The sequence below is a fragment of the Acinonyx jubatus genome, chromosome E2 (assembly GCF_027475565.1).
Source record: "Acinonyx jubatus isolate Ajub_Pintada_27869175 chromosome E2, VMU_Ajub_asm_v1.0, whole genome shotgun sequence".
NCBI classification, from domain to species: Eukaryota; Metazoa; Chordata; class Mammalia; order Carnivora; family Felidae; genus Acinonyx; species Acinonyx jubatus.
Genome location: NC_069396.1, coordinates 27378122 through 27401032, shown reverse-complemented (window position 1 = coordinate 27401032; position 22911 = coordinate 27378122). Strand labels below are relative to the sequence as shown.

The 22911-nt window shown below is 39.8% G+C and overlaps 2 protein-coding genes across 7 annotated transcripts in view; one reads left to right on the top strand and one right to left on the bottom strand.

Moving 5' to 3' along the window:
* PSME3IP1 (proteasome activator subunit 3 interacting protein 1) overlaps positions 1-487 on the bottom strand; it is a 31313-nt gene extending 30826 nt beyond the window's left edge. For 2 of the 4 annotated variants that reach the window (XM_053210177.1, XM_027075825.2), the window contains exon 1: positions 112-292. The gene's annotated coding sequence lies outside the window, so the exon portion shown is untranslated. The other 2 variants (XM_015074519.3, XM_015074515.3) reach the window with 2 other exon arrangements.
* Positions 488-561: 74 nt separating this feature from the next.
* RSPRY1 (ring finger and SPRY domain containing 1) overlaps positions 562-22911 on the top strand; it is a 43530-nt gene continuing 21180 nt past the window's right edge. Inside the window, exons 1-7 of one of the 3 annotated variants that reach the window (XM_053210176.1) lie at positions 596-1057; positions 12460-12601; positions 13070-13574; positions 19148-19200; positions 19884-19996; positions 21291-21417; positions 22469-22527. In XM_053210176.1, the coding sequence (XP_053066151.1) occupies positions 13225-13574; positions 19148-19200; positions 19884-19996; positions 21291-21417; positions 22469-22527 (702 nt within the window). In that variant the 5' untranslated portion in view covers positions 596-1057; positions 12460-12601; positions 13070-13224. Of the gene's footprint in view, positions 1058-12459; positions 12602-13069; positions 13575-19147; positions 19201-19883; positions 19997-21290; positions 21418-22468; positions 22528-22911 lie in introns of all 3 variants that reach the window. The other 2 variants (XM_015074509.3, XM_015074508.3) reach the window with 2 other exon arrangements.

Below are 22911 nucleotides of genomic sequence, written 5' to 3'. Positions count from 1 at the left end.
CCTAAACCTCACACCAGACGTAGCCCACCCCGCCCCCCCCAACACACCCCCATCTCCTCAGCGAAGAAGCTGGAGCCCAGGTCTCTCTGCCAGGGCCCAGGCCGCACTCACCTACCAGCGTGCAGGAGGCTAGACCCCCTCACCTCGGCGGCGCCCACCCCAAACCGCCACCACTAAGGCCACGCGCTCTTTAGGGGGAAAAAAAAAAAAGGGAAAGAGAGAAAGAAAAAAAGAAAAGAAGGAAAATAGCCTTTGCTTTTGTATTCCTTTTGACCCTTCAGGGCTTCCTCTTCCTCACCGCCACAACAAAGTTCCGCCCCGCTTCCGGTAGCGTAACCCAATCCGCACCTTTCTTCCTCCCCAGGAGACAGATGGAAATCCGGTACCAGGAAAGCTAGCCAGAGAGACTTGATTGGGCCATTCTCACCTCAGCAAGGGGATTGGCCAGCTCGTGCTTGGGGAGCGGGCCGGGCCGGGCGATCACGTGATACCACCCCTGAAATATGATTGGCTGTAAGGGAGAGGGCTTGCCACAGAGGAAGGGGCGTTTCCTAGGGGACTGAGGGAGGGCAGGGGCTGTACGAAGCGGGGGTGGGCCCAGCGCGTAATGGCAGCGCCGTGGCCTCGCGTCCATCTTTACCGCTCTCTCGGACCTGTCACAAAGGAGTCGCGCCGCCACCGCCGCCCCCTCCCTCGGGTGGGCCCTGGAGCTGGAGAAGTCAGTGCCGCAGCCCGGCCGCGCTGCTCTGGGAAACCACTGGGGACGCGGAGCTGGGGGGAGTCCGAGGGCTGGGGACGTCCGTGAGGGAGGGGAACAGCCGCCCGAGTCTGCGGTGGGGAGACCGGACTGGGGCTGAGGGAGACTCCGGGAAGGGGCCCGGGAGGGAGTGGCGTTGGGCAGAGCCCAGGAAACAGCCCGGAGGTTCTCCACTGAGGCCCGCGCTGAAGGCGCCTGAAGAGGTACCTGGAAGAGGGTGTTCCCCCTTTAGCGGATTCGTGACCGGAGGAGGTTGTTGGGGGTCGCCCTTCCGAGGAGGCCGTGGCTAAAAGGGCCCAGGTGAGAGGCAGGTAGCTCTTGGGAGGCTCCTGATGTTTAGGGGTGCTCCTCGGGGGTGTCCTGGACGGAAGGGGTAACGGGAGGAGGCTTTGGGAGGGTTTTCTTTTGTGGAGTTTAAGGTTTAGGTGGCACGGGTGGAAGTCGGACCTTCCCCTGGGAGACATAGAAATGCTTTGGGGTCGAGAGACACCTCAGGGAGAGGGGCTAGGAGTTGGGAGCCAGAGCTAGAGGATTCTTTTACTCCGGAGGCCCGATGTGGAAAATGGGTAAGGGCCCTAGAGAGAGGTTGTTGCTGAGCGGCTCTGGAAAGAAGAGACCACCCTCGGTAGGAAAGCCCGGCGGAGAATAGTGAGAGGGAAGCAGTAATGGCAAGGGTTTTCCTCTCTGGAGACCGAACCTGTGTCTCAAACACAGGATTCAGCTGCTTCTGGGCAAAGTGCAGGTGGGGTGGAGGGAAGTCCATCCTAACAGCACTGCTTGCGTGACTCTAGCTGTGGCTTTTGTTCCTACCTGGTGCCTCAGTTTCCCTGTCTTCGGGGAGGGAGAGCGAGGCAGAGATGGTTCACTGAAACTGTGCAGTTCCATGCCGTAGAGCTGTCTGAATGAGGCTGGCTGCCCCCCCCTTGGAGTGTTGTACTTTGAACTTCAGAAGGTTGGAAGTGTCTACGAGTGACTGAGTAGGGTCCTGCAGACGTCCAGGCCCCTCACCTACCGTGTACCGTCCTTATTAACCTCCTCGGGTCCCTTCTGTAAAATAGGGCAGTACGTGAAGATACTTTAGAAACTACAAGCTGTGTGCGAGTCAAGTACTGCGATTCTACCACCAAAGGGGTTGGAGAAGAAAAGTGAAGGCACTTTCCAAACTGTAAAGCAGTATGTAGATGTAAGGGATTAGTATTAACACAATTGTTGATCACCTCTTGTACTGGGAGCCATATTGTATGAAAACCTCAAGGTTCAGAGCTTTCTAGGTCATATTATGATCTAAACCCATGGTTTCAGCCCCTGCTTAGATGGGAGTGGAGGGATTTCCGGTTTTTTGCTCCCAGAGTTTTAATTTACTCTGAACTGCTGATGGTGCTGGCAGGAGGTAGCACTAGAATATAATCTTTTCCTTCAGAAAGTTTTTCTCTGACAGCTGAAATTTGATCTCAATATTATAAACCTCCTCCCCTTTTTCCATCTATATATTTATGGCCTTTGGATGTCTACATGTAGTGAATATCATGCTTCCTCTCTTGTGATTTTGTAAATGAGACCTCCTTTTTTCTCCCCACGAATATTACGCCTTTCTGCACTCTGCGGTGGCCTCAAACTAGATTATGAGGCACATAAGCAATTGCTTTTAAATTTCTCTTCCACAATGGTTCTTTTTATTTTTCCCCATATATAGAAGTTACATTTCCTCGAATGACATCTTGCTTTGTAGCTCCCCCTATGAAGCTATAAAATACTTGAGTCCATGTATGACATTTTCCTAATATTTGGTTAATGGCGTTTGTTAGCTGGTTTTCCAGATGTTGGATAATTTGTGATTTTTGAAGGTTTTTTTTGTTGTTGTTGTTTTTTAGCTAAAAGCTGGCTTGAAATTCCTGTTTTTCTAATTTTATATTCCATGGGTCTTTAAAAAAAAAAGCACTGTGGTGATTTTATGAGCTTTCTGATTTCCCAGGATACATGTTGTCCTGACCTACTGCTTAATGTCTGTGGCCTGCTTTTGCTGTTTTCACAAACCCTTCATTATTTCTGTATTCCATGATTATTTTTAAGTTATTGATTATAGGAAATGTTCCAGCATGCTCTATGTGGACTTTTTCAGTTTGTCAACAAATGACTTTTCACCTTAGTAAATTGGCCAAGAAACAAGGGAAAATAAAAATTTAGCATTATGTATAAAAGTTTGTTATTCGATACAACTCTGAAGTGTGTTTTGGCAAGAGAATAACAAAAAAATTGTTGTGTGTTCCTTAAGTGCATTTACTCATTTTGTTTCTACTCATCTTAATTCAGCCTATCAGGAATTACAAAAATAAATAATTTTTTTAATGAAGTGAGAAGTCATTTTGCATCCTTTAAAATACAACTCTCCTTGATACTCTAATATCTACATAGTTTGAGAAATTATTAGGAATTCTTAAGGATGGTAATCAGTATTACTACTTCAAATTGGAAGTTTTCTGTTTCGTGATCGGATGCTTGTAAAGTAGGTGCGATAGTCACAGGGCTTAAAAAGTAAATGGAAAATCATTAGGCACCACAGATGGGAATCACAATGGAACCAGCAGTCTATATCCAGAGTTATTTGGGAGCAGTAAACTATCAGTGTAGCTTCTCTTGAAATATTTGGCGTCTTCGCGTTTACCATTGAGTTTGGATAGTTTTTCCTTGTGTACAATTTTGAAAATTGAAAAACAGAATAGGAAGTGGTGAATGATAAAACTTGGGCCAAAACCATTAGAAGGAGACTTACAATTTTAGTAGTGCAAAAGAATGAATATTTTCACTTTGGTTTATCTATTCGGTGGTCAGCTTTTGAAATAGCTTTTGCAATATGATTGGGAAAAAAGGTAAAATTGTTAAATTTTACTCTCCGTGTCCATTTCAAAAGAGCATGCTTGCTGGTTAAAGATGTAAGAGCATATTTAACTATAGAAAACTGTATATAACTGTGTGATATATACAAGGCTAAATGAAGCAAACATTTTATAGTGGTTGGCTGTAAGAGAATATTTTCCTTTCTCCCTTTCTGAGCTTTTGAAAATGAAGAATGTGTTTGAAAAATTAAAGAATTGATGCATTCCAGAAGTTTGTTAATGAATGAACCATGCATGTAACTTTCTTGTTGTTTGAAATTATTCCAGGCATAATATCATGGGTCCTATACACATCAAATAGAATGTTTGAAATACTTGACTTGGCAAGTTTATTATTACCTCGGTTTAACGTTGCAGTGTAATTTTTTTCGTATCTCTTCTACCTCCGGAAGAGTTAAGTTTCTGCTCCTGGGCTCCCCTAATGCAGTGACTCTGCAAGTACGGCTCCTACTCCACCGTTCTTTGTGAGAAGTGCAACTCCTTTTTTCAGTTCTTATTGCTTCACAGTTGTTCATACTTTCATATACCTAAGGGCTGCTTATTAATAACTTATGAAGTGAATTGTTAAGAATTACTAAAATGTGTATTCATAAGCCAAAACTAGTATAGCATTAGAGTTTACTGTTGTCCCTGAGTCTGTCCTGGGAAACTTGGCCACAGTGCAAAGCTTCTTACATGTCATATGCAGAATGGGGTTCCTGCCATATTCAGGAAGGGTGCTTATTTAGGATGTATCCTCAGTATGGTCTCAAATGGATCTTGGGTTTCCATTGTGCTTCCTCTTTTCTACCCCCCACCCCCACCTGCCATTTAAATTACTATTAGCTTCATCTTTATCTATTTAATTTATGGGCTTTTGGTTAACTTTTCACTGTGTGGCTAGGCATAGTTGTACCAAAAATGCTTTGGCTTATAATTTAAAACATGAATGTGTTGCAGCACAGATAAATCTTCATTCCCCTTTTGCTAATTCTGGTATATATAGTCACCTAAAAACTTGGTTGTAAGAGATACTTGAAGGTCACTAAGTTCCTTTTCCACTGGAAAAACGGTCGAGGGAGAGGCCTCCTCCTAGTAAGTTTCTATGGCATGTGCTGTGTTATGGGTCCGGCACTAGGTGTGTTGTCTGTTGCTGTCCTTTGTCCCTCTGCCAAAAACATGAGGACCTTTCTTTGGCTTTGCTTGGTGCATATAAGCATTGGATTTATATTTATTGAGTGATGTTGTCTCAGTTTTTCAAAGTGATAACTCCTTTGGAAATATTTCATTTTTACAGATTTTAGAATAAATTCACTTAAATTACTTATTGACTGCCTATTAGTTTCTAATAGGTATCCAATTGAGTATGCAATTGACTATTTAAGTAGATCTCTTTAAGGAAAGTGTTGCTATACATGCTATTGACACATTTTGTTTTCTTAATAGCAGAGAGTTCTGTAACAGTAAAGTCCTTTTCCTTCAGATTTGTGGATGATATATGTGTTTGAGTAACAGATCTATATGACTTCCTGTTACTTGGTCTCCCAAGGGGGATAAATCCCCAATAGTGTGGCGTATTACGTGTGGTTTTCCCCTCCGTACTGTAGCCATCATTAGCGCTTACCTCAGTTCTTCCTTAGCATTTCCGTTTTGGATTCGAGGCAAAATTTTCAATTCTTGAGACCAGGCAAGTATTATTTACTTGTCCTTTTTTACTATTATTTGCTTCTGGAAATTCCTTACTCTATCCCAGCCCTACATTTTATTTCTTGTTACAATTTTTGAATATTAAAAGGATTTGACTCTTCTCCTTTGTACTGTTTCAGGTCAGGGCTATCTTCTATAATTTATTCTGCTAAAAAATCTCACCTGACCACAGCCACCACTGCTACTGAGTTAAAAAGTTCCCAACGTTTTAGAAGCTTTTTCCAGCTACTCCTTCTCTACCAATTCAACCAGAAAAATTAACTACTTTTCTTCCCAAAGTTGTACTTTCTCTAACTAACCTCTGTGCATAGCAGAAGTATGAAAATTACCCAGTGCTTTTCTCGGACAATGTGAAGGTTAGTTATGATCTCTGGGATAATAGTACCCTATCTGGCTTAAACTTCAAATGGCCAGCACTAATGCAGATAGTTTTGGACACCTGGGTGACATGTAAAACTATCTTACCAGAGCTGCTTTTTCTTTTGGGGGAAAAGTGAAGTTCCAACCAAATATTTCACAATCTTCCCCCCTCACCCCCACCCCCACCACAGAATATCAGATGCTTTTGAGTCTAGAGAAAAACACTCTTGTTAAAATGTCTTTAGGTGGTTTCTGTTTCAACTTGTAAGTATACTCTTGACATATAATACACTTTTCTTATCTACTTATTGTACAACTAAATAACCTTGTTGACCTCCAACTTTTCCCCATTTAGACACAGTCTTCAGCAAAAAAAAAAAAAAAAAGTTACTGTCTTTGGGCTGTTCTGTAGAATATTTTAAAAACAAAAATATTTGAGTAAGGTTGTCTACCTTTGAGTTACACAGGTGTATGCATTTGACAAAACTTGGCACATATATTCTTAAGACTTGTATCTTTCATTATGTGTAGATTTAACCTCTGAAAACATATTGAAGGCCAGTTAGTGATATACATGCTGAATTATTTAGGGAGGCAGTATACTAATACCTGTGATTTACTTTGAAATGCATCAAAAACAGATGGATTGAGGATAGGTGTGTGATAAAGCAAGTATAGTAAAATGTTATTGTTAGAATGTAGATGGTGGGTATGTAGGTGTTCACTGTAAAATTCAACTTTTCTGTATGTTTGAAGCTGTCCATAATAAAATGTCGAGGGCGCATTAAACATGACACTGGACGCTATCCCTGGTCCTATGCATATTCACTATCTTAGGATAAAATCCAAAACTTGATCTAATGAAAGAAAACCATTGAAATTTTCAATGTATTACATGTTGTTACTCTTCATGCTATAGGATTTAGTCTTTGAGAATTGGGGAGTGGCTTGGAAAAAATTACTGCATCCTGGAACACTGTTTTGGAATGATGAGGTGAAGATGACAGCAATGGTAATTTCATGCCCAAAGTGTGTTTTTTCTTCCTATAGCCATTCATTTAACCAGCTTCTCCCTTCTTGGCAGCATAATCCTGAAGTCTTATTTTCAGAGAAAAGAAAATATTCTTAATGTCACTGAGCTTTATTATGATTGAATGCAAGCAAATATTTGAAGAGATGAGTCATTGATTCCTGGACCATCGTCAGACAGGGTTAGATCAGTTGGCCAGATGTCTCTGTGGTGGATAGTTTATGATGGTAGAGGTCTGTGTTTTGAGTACCGGACCTCACTGCCTTAACACTGAACTTTCTGAGAGCCCAAGTTTGATTTCTTTTTCCCTTTCAGAGCAACGCTAAAGTAAATAAAATGTAAAAATCTAATAAATCGTAAATGACATAGAAATGGAAAGAATAGTTGTTACTTTATTTTGTAAAAGGAAATGTTTTATAATTATGCACTTGCAGCAAAATGGCTATGAACAGTATAATGATTTAAAACGCATTATCATTTAGATGGTAAAAAGTGTCTCTACTAAGCAATGGCATCCAGTGGCATCATTATAATTTAATCAGTTGGTGGTTGCCATGTCAGTTGATGACTGCTACAGCCACAGATCTAGTCCTTGTGTATATTTAAATTATGTGACTAGCTTTTTTTGTTCTCAAAATCGAGCCAACCATCTAATGCTAAGTAGTCATCAAAGTTCTGTGGAAGTATATAGGTATTTGAGATGTTTTGCCTTTACATAATCTCTATTCTTATTCATTTTCCATTTCATTCAGTCTGTCAACCATTGAATGACATTACCCATCAGCAGGGTACCATCTCGATTCATGATGCTTCATAGGGTGGGTCTGTTGGGAAAAATAGGGAGCTATTTTATTCATTATGTCAATATGTACTGTATATAATCATTAATGGATGTATATAATCATAATGGATCCATCATTAATGGATGTATACTCTAATGGCTTTTTTGGCTGCCTTCTTCAGAAGGCTAAGTTCAAAGATAGTATCAGTTCATTTTTCTGGAAAGGGAGATTAACTTTTTTGACCTCAGAAGAATCACTCTGTAGTGTTTCAATTTGTTCCTTCATCCAGTTAGTAGGTCCTACCTATTGTGACACATTTCTGTGTTAGGTTCTATAGCACAGTGATTTCCAAACCTGACCACCATCAGAATCAACTGGAGAATTTGAAGAAAATAGTTGCTTGGGTCACATCCTAGAAATTCTGATGCTGGTGATTTGGAGTGGAACCAGGAATTTGCATTGTAAGAAGTACTTAAGCAATTCTAATGGACATTGCCTTTGGGATGATTAAGCTACAATCCCTTCTAAGGTTCTTTGTCTAAAAGTATGGATAAGTAAAAATTATTTTAGTACAGGGTAGGTGATAACTATAAAAGATAACTTCTTTGGTTATCTTAGTGCTGTTTGTTTCTTTGTTTAAAGTTTATCTCGAAAGAGAGGGGAGGGCAGAGAAAGAGGATCCCAAGCAGGCTCTGCACTGTCAGCGCAGAGCCCCACGCCAGGCTTGAACCCACAAACCGTGATCATCACCTGAGCTGAAATCAAAAGTTGGATACTCAACTGACTGAACCACCCAAGTGCCCCACAGTTATCTTAGTGCTCTTTTTTTTTTTTTAATTTTTTAATGTTTATTTATTTTTGACGGAGAGAGAGAAAGACAGAGGGAGAGCAGGGGAGGGGCAGAAAGAGAGGGAGACACAGAACCTGAAGCAGACTCCAGGCTCTGAACTGTCCGTGCAGAGCCCGACGCAGGGCTCAAACCCACGAACCGTGAGATCGTGACCTGAGCCGAAGTTGGACACTCAACCGACTGAGCCACTCAGGCGCCCTTCTTAGTGCTCTTAAATCAGGTCTTACTCCAGAGTCCCCACATCCCAGATTATTTAGTCACTCATTTTATAATAACCTCTTGCATTTTTGGATCCAGTGTAAGTGTAAGGCTCTGTGCCACATGTTTTACATGCACTATTCCATTTAATCCTCACAGTAGTACTGTGTAAGAACTATTATTATCTCCATGTTTTAAAGTGTGTCAATAGTCAGGGTACTTAGAATGCATAGCTGTAAATATTGCAGAGCCGGGACCTGCGCCCAGTCTTTCTGACTGCAAAGCCCCGTACCCTGTACTGGAGGTGGCCTCTGGCATCCTGTATAAGATCTGTAGGCTGAGTGTTACTGTCTTAAAACAATGGTCCTTCGGAAGAGGACCACATAATGATTTTTGGAATGAGATAAAACGAAGCTGTGTAAAGTGTAATTGTTTAACTTCATTACCTAGTCTTTTGCCTAAAGTATTCACAATTTGTTCTGTGAGAGAAGTATAACAAGTGGCAATGATTTCCTGATAAAAGCTATACATTCTTTAGTACTGAATAAATCTAAAAGATCATACCCTTTGTTCACTTATGTCCCCTGCCTTTAGATGTGACCCTTAAAGATTCTCTGTATGTTCATTTCAGAAGTTTTTTAAAGATACCAGCTCTTTTTTTTTCTTGTATGTTTCAGATTTCCCCCACCTAATTAGCCTCTTCTTTACACCTGGTCTTTAATTAAAGAGAAAGTCTTTAATTTTAAAATATTTGAAAACTTTATTTTTTTACTCCCATTTCCTCCTATGACAGATTTTGTAGTTGGCATCATTTTGGGGTCATTTAGGGAAAATGACTCCTTTGGAAGAACTTGACCTGAACTACACTTGAGTTCAGTATGAAAATAAGCAAAAGCTCACTGAATTCTTGTCATCTTCCTTCAAATTGAGTCAGATTTTTATAAATACCTATAGGTACTGGATATCTTCCCTTTAGAACAGTACTAAAAGGAAATCTGCATAGATTAATTATTCTATATCCAGTTTAGCAAAACATTTTTGGATAGAATGAAGTTTAAGACTTTGAGATTCAACAAGCTTTTTTTTTTTTTTTAACCCACTGTATTTCTCCGAAGCATTCCCATCATTTCTTGTTAATCTAAATAGCTTTACAAGTGATGGCATTAAACTGTAATTGTAGGATTCTCTGTTCTCTCCCAACACTTTTTCTGAGACTTAATCTCAACTGACATTCTCAAATCATTACCAGTTTTTTAAAATGCCTGATTGGTCTCCCTTCCGCAGTTATGCATTCCCCAATTTAATGTGTCTGAGTGGACTGAATCTTATTTACATGACACGCCTATCCCAACTTCCATATTGATCATCTGGAAAGGCTCAGGAGCTTTAGAGAAGCCAGTAGAATTCCCTCTGCTCCAGTAACCCCAACACCACGGAGCAGTTCAGGGTAAGAGAGCACTTGGCCAGGAAATGAAGCATTACCAAATAGAGTTCCCTTGTATTGAATCCTGGACCACTCCCACTACCGTCCCCGAAGTATTAGTTGGCTTAGACACAGATTTTTATGGCCTAGTGGGTAAGAAACTATGACAATCCAGAGTATGGATTTTGATACAGACTTAACTGGGATGAGGAGTAGTTTTAGATATACTGGTATAGAAAGATGTGCTGTTGGTGTGCCTGGGTGGCTCAGTTGGTTAAGCATCCAACTCCTGATCTCAGCTCAGGTCATCTCCCCCATTCATGAGATCGAGCCCTGCATCAGGCTCTGTGCTGACAGCATGGAGCCTCCTTGGGATTCTCTCTCCTTCTCTCTGCCCCTCCCCCACTCATGCTCTCTTTCTCAAGTAAACAAAAAAAATGTATTGTTAAGAAGAAAAAAAGCAAACCTCAGATGTTTATGGCATCCTATTTAAGTTAAAAAATTGGCGGGGGGGGGGGGGGTGGTGCACCCGGGTGGCTCAGTTGGTTAAGCATCTGACTTCAGCTCACATCTTGATCTCATGTTTTCGAGTTCGAGCCCTGCTTTGGGTGAGCTAAAGCCCCACATCGAGTGAGCACGAGCCCCACTTCAGGTGAACCCCACTTCTCTTTCCCTTTCTCCTCTGCCCCTCATGGGATATTTTTTTCTCTCCCACCCCCCATCCCAGCCCTTTTCTCACTTGCAGCCTCTCTCTTAAAAAATAGTTGTTGTTTTTAAGTATATTAGTGTGCAAACAGACACATGAAGCTTTTAGCAGGGGTTACCTCTGGGAAAGGAATGGGCTATGCAGAAGAGAGGCTTTCACTTTTCTGTAGATTGTATGCAGCATTTCAGTCTTAAAATGAAAGTGCATCCATCTTTTGTTTTAAAAAGTTAACAGATGGGGTGCCTGGATGGCTCAGTTGGTGAAGTGTCCAACTTCAGCTCAGGTCATGATCTCATGGTTCATGGGCTCGAGCCCCATATCGGGCTCTGTGCTGACAGCTCAGAGCCTGGAGCCTGCTTCAGATTCTGTCTCCGTCTCTCTGCCTCTCCCCCACTCCTGCTTGCTCGTGCTCGTGCTCTCTCTCTTTCTCTCTCTCAAAAATAAGTAAACATTAAAAAGTTAACAGATAAAAAACTTTTAATATAATTCTTTGATGTTTCATGGGAGTGCTCTAGTGGCATATCAACTGGGCAGACCTACCAGAAAACGTTGGGTTCTTTACCCGCTTCGTCTGAATTGTTCCAACAGTGTCTTCTCTGAAATTTCTGTGAGAAGGGCTGGAGCACTGCTTCTTAAATATGTTACTTTTTGGTCTTAGCAGCATAGTTTATAAGATCAAATTTATAGCAGGGACCCTTTTAAAGCCTTTTTTCTGATTTCTGTCTCTTGTCCTTTTAAGCATTGAGAGCTCTTACTTATCTACTCTCTGAGGGGAATTGTATGTATACCATGGTCCCTGCAGTAATGGGAATCGTATTACTTCAACTCTTTGTTGATTCTCTTTTAAGAAGCTGTTTCCAGCAGAGTCCTTGTCTTATGCTCCTTCCTATACTTCAGTCACATCCTTTTAAGTATAACCTCCAAATTTTAAAGACAGCCTGACTGGGGAGAACCAAAATACCTATGGTATTACTTGGCTCAGCCATTGCGATCTTGCTTGTCTGGAGAGAGATACTGTCTGTTAACTCTCTTCTTTCTTCCCATCCCTCCCTCCTCTTCCTTCTGTTGTCCCTCCCCCTCCCTCTATGGCTTATATTAGATTATTATACATACGAGTAAAGGCTTTCTATCTCCATCTCCTTTCCTTTAGTTTTCCCCCATGAACAGTAATTAAACTAGGCAAATATTTAAAAGAATTTGCTGCAAATCTGTCCCAATAATGGAGTTAATTTTTCTCTTGCTTTTCTCTTGCTCCATTGAATTACACATTTTATTTATAGCTATTCCTGAGCCAGTGCTCAATATACACAGTTTAATTGTAAGTAACCAAATGTTGAGAGTACACACTAGTCTCTATTCCTTATACGTCCATTTTGTCCTTATGGGTCTTGTCTCCGGGTCTTGGCATGATTTTTTACTTTCTATTGCCAACCCCCTCCCACTTCTGTTTTCTTCTTCCAAATCCTTTCTAGACCTAACCAGATTTTCTCAGTTTAATGAGGAGGTGGTTCTGTCATTAGGTTTTTGTTGATGACCAGACTGTATGGGATGAGAATTGCCATCCATGAATTCCTAGAGGGCAGGGACTGTGCCTTGTTCATTTTTATTCTCCCAGTGCCAGCATGGTGTAAGCATAGGGTGCCTAGTCAGTATTTTTAGACAAAGATCATGGGTGTGCTCTTTCGTAACTTTGTAGCAGCAGACATATTGTACAAAAAACTCATCGTTGTGAAAATGTAACTTTGTAATGTATATTTGCCTCTCTCCAAACAGTCTTGCTGACATAACAGAAAAACTTTGTAACTGCTTGTATGATTTCTGTAAATTCTCAAGAGTGCCTCCAAATGGGAAACGTGTACAGTTTGGTGATTGCATTCAAGTGAAACACTCCACTCTTTATTCTCCTTGATACCAAGTGGGTGCTAGCATATTTGTATCATAACTTTTTTTTAACAATAAGCATCTGTAATTAGATAGTTTATTTGAAATATTAACTTTTCTCATACATTTAAATTTAAAAAGGAAACAGTTCTTTTTTCTTTTTTTAATCCATTAAAGGAGTCTTTGCAACAACGGTACATATTCTTCTAATGTATTTCTGCATAGGTAGAACCATGCATATGGATTTTGGGGGGAAAAATCAGTGGTAATTTGTGTGGTTTACAAGGATATGGTTTAGCAATCAACTTTATGTTGTAGTGCTAAAAAGAAGTTCTTGATTGTAATTCCCTTATGTAAAGGTACCTCTTTGTGTCGGAAACCTATAAAAATAACCAGAGATGATTTCCCACTGTAATCCTATGCCTATAAAATCAAACTTAGAAACTGTGAGTAATTAAATGACCAAGAATCTTTGATGCATTTTTCTTTTCTTCTCTTTTAGAACTGCCACTGGATGACCCAGATTTTCTGGAATTGATAATGTTGGAGATCGGTTCTGCAACTTTCTTCCATATTCGTTTGTTAAAAACAAATAGAATGCAAGTTCCTCCACTCCAGATTATGAAAACAGTACTTGGAAAACTGAAAACTATCTAAATGATTGTCTTTGGTTGGGCCGTGTTCTTAGTGAGCAGAAGCCTTGGCCAGGGTCTGCTGTTGACTCTTGAGGAGCACATAGCCCACTTCCTGGGGACTAGAGGTGCCACTGCTACCATGGGTAATTCCTGTATCTGCCGAGATGACAGTGGAGCGGAAGATAGTGTTGACACCCAGCAGCAACAAGCCGAGAACAGTGCAGTACCCACTGCTGACATGAGGAGCCAACCCCGGGACCCTGTTCGGCCACCAAGGAGGGGCCGAGGACCACATGAGCCAAGGAGAAAGAAACAAAATGTAGATGGACTAGTGCTGGACACACTAGCAGTCATACGGACTCTTGTAGACAAGTAAGTATCTGACTCCTTGCCACCTCCTATGAGATGACAGCATTCTATAGGAACCATAACCTTTGACTCCTTCACTTCGTTAGGATCTCTTCACCAAGCCTTGAGCTCATAAGGCAAGGGAGAATATTTTATTTCTCCTCTGATGGCAGAGTAAATTATAAGCTTTGATATTTTTACTTGCTAACATCTACTCCTGTTTGGAAGTATCTAAACATTTCAATAGCAGAAAACACAAAGCTATGATCTTTATTAGGGAATGTAGTAAATAAGGAGCGAGTTTGTGTTGCAAGCTACAATAGGAAATGGTTTCACAAAGACTGATTCTTATCTTGCTTGCCTATCTACGCCACAGACCAGAGATTCAAGATGAGTTATTTTTCCGAGAGCATGGCTGTGTGCACTTTCTGTTGGCGATGTAGGGACATAGATCAAGGAAAGCGTTCGTCCTCCTCTCTTTTTGTATCCCTTATTTGGCCATCTTAGATCCATTTGGGAAGCTTGTAAATTGAAACTGCAGGGCACACCTGTACGTGTTTTGTTTCTCCCCTGCTTTGTCTAACTATATGTATGAAATCCCAGATTGAATAACAGTGAAATGAAAGAACATTGTTCAAGTTGAAAAAATATTTTAACTTAACTGCAGTTCAGTAGTTAGGAGCAAAAGTTTTAGAACCATGATCAACCAAGTTTCAAATTTCGGCCCAGCCCCTTGACTAGCTACATAATAGTGGGTGAATTCTCTAAGCCTCAGGTTCCTCATCTATAAGAGGGAAATTATGTCTTACAGAGTTTATCATAATATATGTAAAGCTTCTAGAATAGTGCCTTACACATAACAATCACTCAGTAGATGATAGTATTTTTTTTAATGCTTATTTATTTTGAGAGAGAGAGAGGGAGCACAAGCAGGGGGGAAGAGCAGAGAGAGAGAGAGAGAGAGAGAGAGAGAGAATCCCAAGCAGGCTCCACACTGTCAGCACAGAGCCTGACACAGGGCTCGATCCCATGAACTTCGAGATCATGAGCTGAGCTGAAATCAAGAGGAGCCAGACATTCAACCGAGCCACCCAGGTGCCCCAACTTTTTTTTAAAGTTATATCTGGGTTCTTTTTGCCTCAGGCTCTGCTAGTAAATTTAAGTATCTAAATAGTTGATAATCCCTTTTATAAAAACCTAGTTTTAATTCCTCAAAATTATAGCGTTAAGCAAGGTATACCTGTGCATATTATTCTGAGGGGAATTTTTTCCCTCATAGAAATAAATTTATTTTGTACATCTTAATATCTGCTGTAGAACAGGCCGGGGAAAGGAGGTTCTTACAAATCTTCTCCATAACCAATTCAGAAAGGTCTTCCTAACGTTATTAATACCAGCCTTTGAAGCAGTTCTGATATCTGACTCAATTTTGTTTATACTGTGGATAGACTCTTTTTATTTCTTTTTTAAAATTATTTATATTGTAGTTAATATACAGTACAACATTGGTTTCAGAGGTAGAATTCAGTGATTCATCATTTACATTCAACACCCCGTGCTCATCACAAGTGCCCTTCTTAATACTCACCACCCATCTAGCCCGTCTCCCACCCACCTCCCTTCATCAACTCTCAGTGTGTTCTCTGTCAGTTAAGAGTCTCTTGTAGTTTATTTCCCTCTCTTCTCTTTCCCTGCCCTTCCTATATATCCATCTGTTTTATTTCTTATATTACACATATGAGTGAAATCATGTATTTTTCTTTCTCTGATTGACTTTCTTCACTTAGCATAATATATTCTAGCTCCATCCACGTCATTGCAAGTGGCAAGATTATTTTTTTTTTTTGATGGCTGAGCAATATTCCATTGTATATATACGTCTTTATTCATTCAACAGTCAAGGGACATTTGGGCTGTCTCCATAATTTGGCTATTGTTGATAATGCTGCTAGAAGCATTGGGTTGCACGTACCCCCTTGGAATCTGTATTTTTGTATCCTTTAGGTAAATACCTAATAGTGCAATTGCTGGGTCATAGTTCTGTTTTTAGTTTTTTGAGGAATCTCCACACTTCTTTCCAGAGCGGCTGCATCAGTTTGCATTCCCACCAGCAGTGCAAGAGGGTTTCCCTTTCTCTGCATCCTCACCAACACCTCTTGTTTTGTTGTTAATTTTATGAATTTTAATGCTCATATGTTTGTAGAAAATATTTATTGAATATAAATCTATGCCATTTACATCCCTCAAACTCAGTCAAGAAGCTAGAAACTGTTATTTAAAGTTTCTTCATGGTGCCTGGTTTTTTTTGTTTGTTTTGTGTTGTTTTTGAGAGACAGCACATGCAAGCGCGTGAGCAGGGCAGGAGCACAGGGAGAGAGAATCTTAAGTAGACCTGCACCTGGGGGGTGGGGGTGGGGTGCACACACACAAGGCTCCATCTCACAACCCTGTGAGGTCATGACTTGAGCTGAAATCAAGAGTCGACGCTTAACTGATTGAGCCACCCAGGTGCCTCTCTGCATGGTGACATTTAAAACATACTATAAAATTATAATGAAAAGTTTCCCTTCCCAAATAAGGAAACCACAAGCAGTGTTATTTAAGCCCATTCGAGAAGTACAGAATAGGCTTTGCCATATTTTTTAAGAAAGTGATTAAGACAGTATGGAAGCAGAGTAGGAGATTTATCTCCAATCTTTTAGAAAATATTACACATTATAAGTGAACTTGTTGATGAAGCAACTAATTCACTAACCTGAGGCAAATAGCGTACATTTGAGTAATAGGGTCATCTTTACCGTAAACCTGCTTATACCAAATTATAGCTATAACTCTTCTGAGAAGGAGCAAATAAGGCAGATGTAGAGCAAGTGTGACGGGACCTGTTCGAGAAGCTAATGGCCAAACAGCGTTCAGACAGTTACAAACATAGTCACTGTAGCTTGTTTTTCAGAAACTACTAAAGGAGAAGAATTTCATACCTATAAAGTTTATAAGGCTGTTAAAACTAACCGTGGAAGATAGGACTGATGGACTTGGTAAGAATATACCTAAAAGGATGTATGCAGATGTCACAATTCTAGAATAATTGGTATTGATTGTTCCCCTCATTCTGCTTGTTACTTAGGAAAGGATGATGTTGATCTGAGAGGGGAGCAGTTTCTAAAGCTGTAGTGAGAGGCTTATATAGGAAACACACTTTAAATATACTTAAAGTCGTTTTGAAGTTCTCTTATTTGCATTTTTTTTTTTTTGGTAGTGACTTTATCTTCAAATTGTCAGTGGTATTAATATTATTCTCATATAGTTTGGGACTTTAAGTTACAGACTCCTCCTGATGGATGTTTTTTCCTCACTGTGTGTGTGTGTGTGTGTGTGTGTGTGTGTGTGTGTCTGCGTCTGCGTCTGTTCTGTCTTCCTCTCTGTCATCCTGTCTCTCTTCCTGTCATTTTTGCTGTTATCTCCATCTACCTTCAGTCTACGACTTAACCTAAAATTGGCAGGTCTGCGTTCCCATAGCCTGAGTCCTGCTACATGGCTTTCTTTGCCTTTTCTGTCACTGGAGACTTGCAGCTTGATATCAGTTGTAGGTCAGATTGTCATTCCTAACTTTCTTCCAACTTCTTTCACTGAGAGGGGAACCCCATCTGAGCTTCACTTCCTGAGTCTGTTCCATCCCTTGCACAGGTGTGGTTTTGGTCCCCATTACCTGCCCTGCAGGCATAGAGCTCCTGGTCACCTCTGTCTAGTTCCAGACAGTGAGCCCCATTGTCCTGCAGCTTTAGCTCCTGCGTCCCACCAGGAATTTCTGTTGCATTTCTGTTCCACAGAGAAGTTTATCTTGTTTTTTGAATGTAAGGATGTGTGTGTGTCCTTAAAGTGCATCTGTGTAGAATCGAGGTGTTGTAGTCCTCATTGGTCACTGACTCTACCACATTTTTATTATTCTTTCCTTTTTCCCTAATCCTGTTGTCTCCTTTGCCTGACCCACTAACCAAATATCAATGGGTAACCAGTCTCGTGAATTTAAGGTTATTTTCTTCCAATCTGCCTGCCATATGTATGTTTGTGTCTCTATAGGAAGTTTATAATAGTATTTTGTGTGTGATTTTAAAAACTTACATAAGTGATACATAAATCTTTGTTTTTAACTTCTGTCAACATTATTTGAGACCTATGTTGCTGTGTGTCAAGCTACAACTGCTTCTGAGTCCTGCAGATTATTCCTTTGTATGTTTGAAAGTCTTATATTTTGCTATCCTGTTATCTGGTGATGGTCACTTACATTGATTCCAAATTTTTGTTCCTACAAATAGCATTATGACAAATAATCTCCTACACATCTATTACCTATGTTAGTAGTTTCTCTGGCATTGTTGGGACATTTAATTTCATTATTGCCGGATTGCTCTCCAGAAATATTTGTAATTGGTCAGTTACATCATTTAAGACAAATCTTTTGAATGGTTATTTGTTATTTCTTCTGAGAGAGAGAAAGAGAGTGTGTGTGTGCGCATTCAGGGGAGGGGCAGAGAGAGGGGGAGAGAGAATCCCAAGCTCCATGCTGTCAGCTCAGAGCCCCATGCAGGGCTAGATCTCACAAACCATGAGATCATTACCTGAGCTGAAGTCAAGAGTCTGATGCTTAAGGAACCAAGCCACCCAGGTGCCGCTAAGGCAAATCTTTTAAATGATAATTTTCCCTTGTTATGGAAAGGTACAGGGTATGTCAGATAACCAGTACCTAATGAGTACCTGAAATTAACTTAATAATTTCCATATCATAAGAGTATTCTGAGGATTAAATGATTGAAAACAATAGTTTTTACAGGTTTCTTCATAGTAAAGCAGAGAGCCACGATATGTAAATAAACCTGAATTAGATCTAAGTAATTAGATTTATCATTGTTTGATGGAAAATATTTCGTTCATTAGTGAAGTTCCCCTAAAGCACTTCCTTAAGATTCCTGGGATCACAGATTGAAAACCCACTAAATTACAGTTTATAATGCCATTTTAGAGCATCATCTACAGTATTAAATATCTCCTTGATTAAGTTTGGTTTCTTTTTCTTCTACTGCCATTTTATGAAACTTAAGCAAATAGTGTTATCTCCCAGAAGAACACTTAAAAATTAAGACGTTTATGTAGGCGCTTGCTTCCATAAATCCTCAGTTGAGATTGTAATCTCCCTTCCTGGTGTTTCTTTGAGGTAAGTTGGAGGAAGATAATTTTGGCCTCCCTAGCTCATCTTGGTTGGCATTGGGCCTCTAGAGGAAAGCTGAGTAGTTCTGTGGTATCCAGTTCTAGTCCCATGCTTTTGCTCCAGGCCATGTGGTGGTCCGTGCCTATGCCCTCCCGCCCCTTTTATTTGTGGGCCATCACAGATGATGGTCTTGGTCTTGAAAATGAACACATGTGGTGTATATTTGTCCTCACAGCATGTATCTTCAGTTGTCTCTTCCATCTCTTTCTCCACAACCTTCCATGTTCATTTCTTCTTTCTCTTTCTATACCACACTGTCAGTTTGAATTTTTATTTGGAATTGTCATTTCTTATTTCTTCAAGTTTGATGTGTTGGCTATTTGTTTTTCAGTGATCAGGAACCTCCCTATTCAATGATTACATTGCACGAAATGGCAGAAACAGGTATTTTTCAAATTTTTAAAAAAATATTTTCTAATGAATTCATAATTATGGAAAATATGACCACTTTTTTTAAATAAAAGATTCCAAAAGTACTTAATACACATGACCATTAAAAGCCTTACGTGTGCAGAAGTTTTCCTATCCAAAGGTAAAAATTAATAATCACTATATATTGCATCCTGAATATGTAGCTGCACCTCTCAGCAACGGTTTTATTTCACCTAAATTATTAAAAGAGAACTTGGGGGAGCATTGACAGATCTTTGACCAAAACTCTTCCAGAATGGGAAGGGTAGTTTTTTGGCCCTTAATTTCCTAAGTATCATTCTGAAAGTAGAGCCAACTGCTTCAGATATTTAATCTTCTCAGTATGCTCCTATGTTATAAACAAGATGCTGAAAACTGTTTTAATTATAATTTGAGAACCCAGGACCATAGCTTCAATTCTCTCCAAATAAAGATGCCCCCAAATCATGAGGCTCCTGCAAATTAAGAATCTTTGGTTCTACCGTGATGACTACAATTAATGACTGTCTATGCCAAATGTTAACTGCTTAAAAGCTACAAGATGAAAGCCAAAAGTGTTTCTATTTTAATATAAAGTCACCTTGTGTTATAAGTGATATATTTTAACATTTTAGAAATAGTGGCTCTACCATATAATCTTATTGATTTGCTCTTAGATGAAGGATGGTTGGATGTTGTCCAGTCTTTAATTAGAGTTATTCCATTGGAAGATCCACTGGGACCAGCTGTTATAACATTGTTACTAGATGAATGTCCATTGCCCACTAAAGTAAGTTAATACTTCTCTTTAATGAAACTGTCACCTATGCTTAAACACAGGATAAATGCCTACAAAGAACCTTTGATATAATGCATTTCCTCTTTATACATTTGTGGTCTGTTTCATTCAATATTGACTGAATATTGACTGAGGGGCATTATGTAAACTTTTTTATTTTTAATGAAGTGCTACATCCTCTTTCTATCACTAACTTACTATAAAGCTTTGGTTTAAAATTTTAAAATGTTAAAAATTAAAACATTTATATTTGAAACAGCAATCTTCTTGAAGTTGGAAGACGATGTTCGATTGCTGAGCTGATTTTCTTACCTGTCTCTAAACAAATTTCCTCATAACAAAAGGTTTTCTTTAATGTTTCCTATTAAGAGAAAAAGCTATTATACTAAAAGCCCTTGTGAGTCTTACTCTAACATATTAAAGATTGGTATGACCTTGATTTTCCCTTAAATAGAACAAAAGTATCAAACTTTCATTGCCTTAGTCCATATCTTCTATGGAATGGGTTTTTGTTTTTTTTTTTTTAAATTTTGGGTGCTGGCATCTGTCATTTGGTTGAGCCTCAGACATTTGGGCACAACATGGAAAAACTTATGAACAGAAGAGAAAAGCCTTTGGCCCAGTCACTGATGAAATGACCTTTACCTAGGCTTATGAGAGGTTTCTGTTATAATTTGCCTCAAAAACTCTGGTGAGCTTTGTTCTTGCTTGATTAAAAAAAAAAAAAAAAAATGTAAGCTTTTACTTAAACATCACTAAGACCCTATTATTATCAATCATATTGGCATTTGGGTGGATTTAGTCTGTTTAATGATTCAGGAGTAAACAGCACATTTTTTTAATACAACTGGTACATTTTTTTTTTAATGTTTATTTATTTTTGAGACAGAGAGAGACAGAGCATGAGCAGGGGAGGGGCAGAGAGAGAGGGAGGCACAGAAGCTGAAGCAGGCTCCAGGCTCTGAGCTGTCAGCACAGAGCCCAACGCGGGGCTCGAACTCACGAACTGTGAGATCATGACCTGAGCCGAAGTCAGACGCTTAACCGACTGAGCCACCCAGGCGCCCCTACATTTTGAATGAAGTAGAATCTAGCAATTCATGTAAGAAAACTTCCAGGTTGATCAAATAACATTGATATCATTGGGTGCATTGTATCATTTTGTAGGTGCATTCTGAGTTAATTTCATAACTGGCTATAGCTTTTGTCTCAAATGATTCCCCTGGAGGAAAAAACCTAAGTGCTGATATATTTACCAAATTCCCTTGTACATTTTTGTTTTTAGGATGCACTCCAGAAATTGACTGAAATTCTCAATTTAAATGGAGAAGTAGCTTGCCAGGACTCAGGTCATCCTGCTAAACACAGGAACACATCTGCAGTCCTAGGTTGCTTGGCTGAGAAACTAGCAGGTAACTCTGGAAACCTCTACCAAGAAAGATCTTCAGTTTTTTTGACATGATGGAGAAGATTGCAGGTCTTTAATCAAACCTGTATCAGAAAGGAGTGTCTCAAAAGAAATAAAATAAAAATTTAATTTAATTTAATTTAATTAATACTGAGGGACAAGAGCTAACTGGAAAAAAAGTACTCAAAGTCCAAAGAGATGAATGCAATCTAATTTAGCTTTGAGGATTTTCAGAGACATTTATTTATTTTTAAATGTTTATTTTTGAGAAAGAGAGAGAGAGAGAGCACAAGTGGGGTAGGGGCAGAGAGAGAGGGGGGCACAGAATCTGAAGCAGGCTCCAGGCTCCGAGCTGTCAGCACAGAGCCCGACATGGGGCTCAAACCCACGTACTGGGAGATCATCACCTGAGCCGAAGTTGGATGCTTAACTGACTGAGCCACCCAGGCGCCCCCAGAGAGACATTTAAAAGAAAAAGTTGTACTCATTTGCTTTAAAATTAAGAATAAAAGGTTACATTCAGTATAATAAATAAAGATTATGGAAGTATATATTTATGCATATAATAGATAATATACATTTATGCACTTTATAGAGTTTAGCTAGATAATAGAGACCTACAAGGTAGGAGAAGAAGAAAAGGAACTGTCATTGGAGCAGTTCCTGAGAAGAGAAGCAGATATTTAACTTATTTATGAACATTACCCACTTTAGGAAAGTTAGCATCAAAGTGCAGGTGAAGAGCTCAGCTAGTTAGAATCCTGTATGGTGGAAGAAGCAATGGATTCCAAATCAGGACCCGTGGGTACTGCCTCCGATTCTGCCATGTGCACCCCAAATGCACCAGAATGAGTGACTTCACTGTGGGCTCCATTGCTCAGCTGTGAAATAGAAACAGTACTATTCCCTGCCTCAGAGCAGGAGGCTTGAATAAGACACTGTGCGTGAGAGTACCTTGTCAAAGAGTTCTAAAAAACAATTTTACTGTTACTAGTTACTGATGAAAAAGAATATGGCCCATTTCATTGTATCTTGTGTTTGTTATGTTTGTCCAGGTCCTGCAAGTATAGGCTTACTTAGCCCAGGAATACTGGAATATTTGCTACAGTGTCTGGTAAGTGAGGCATCAAAGCCAGTTATTCTTAGTCATCTACAACTGTGCATTTTTCTAAAATTGCCAGCTTAACCACTGGCACAGAGAATGGAATCAGTTATAAATTTTATTTGCAGGTGTTTCCTGAGTGTTTATCTATTCCCTCCTATGTTCAAAAAAAAGGAAAAAAAAATGAGGGCGGGATAGGAATTTATTGCAAGCAAAAGCAGCTGAGTTGGTCTGGTTTTAAATTTAGTCCTAAGATAGCTGCTATGATTGGCTTTTGTGTGTGTGTCCTTAGGGTCGGCCAAATGGTAGTAGGGACCTCTGCAGCGGAAACAAAATTACATGGCATTCCAAGCCAGGAAACTGTCAGGTCAGATTGCCAGTGCATATAAATCTCCA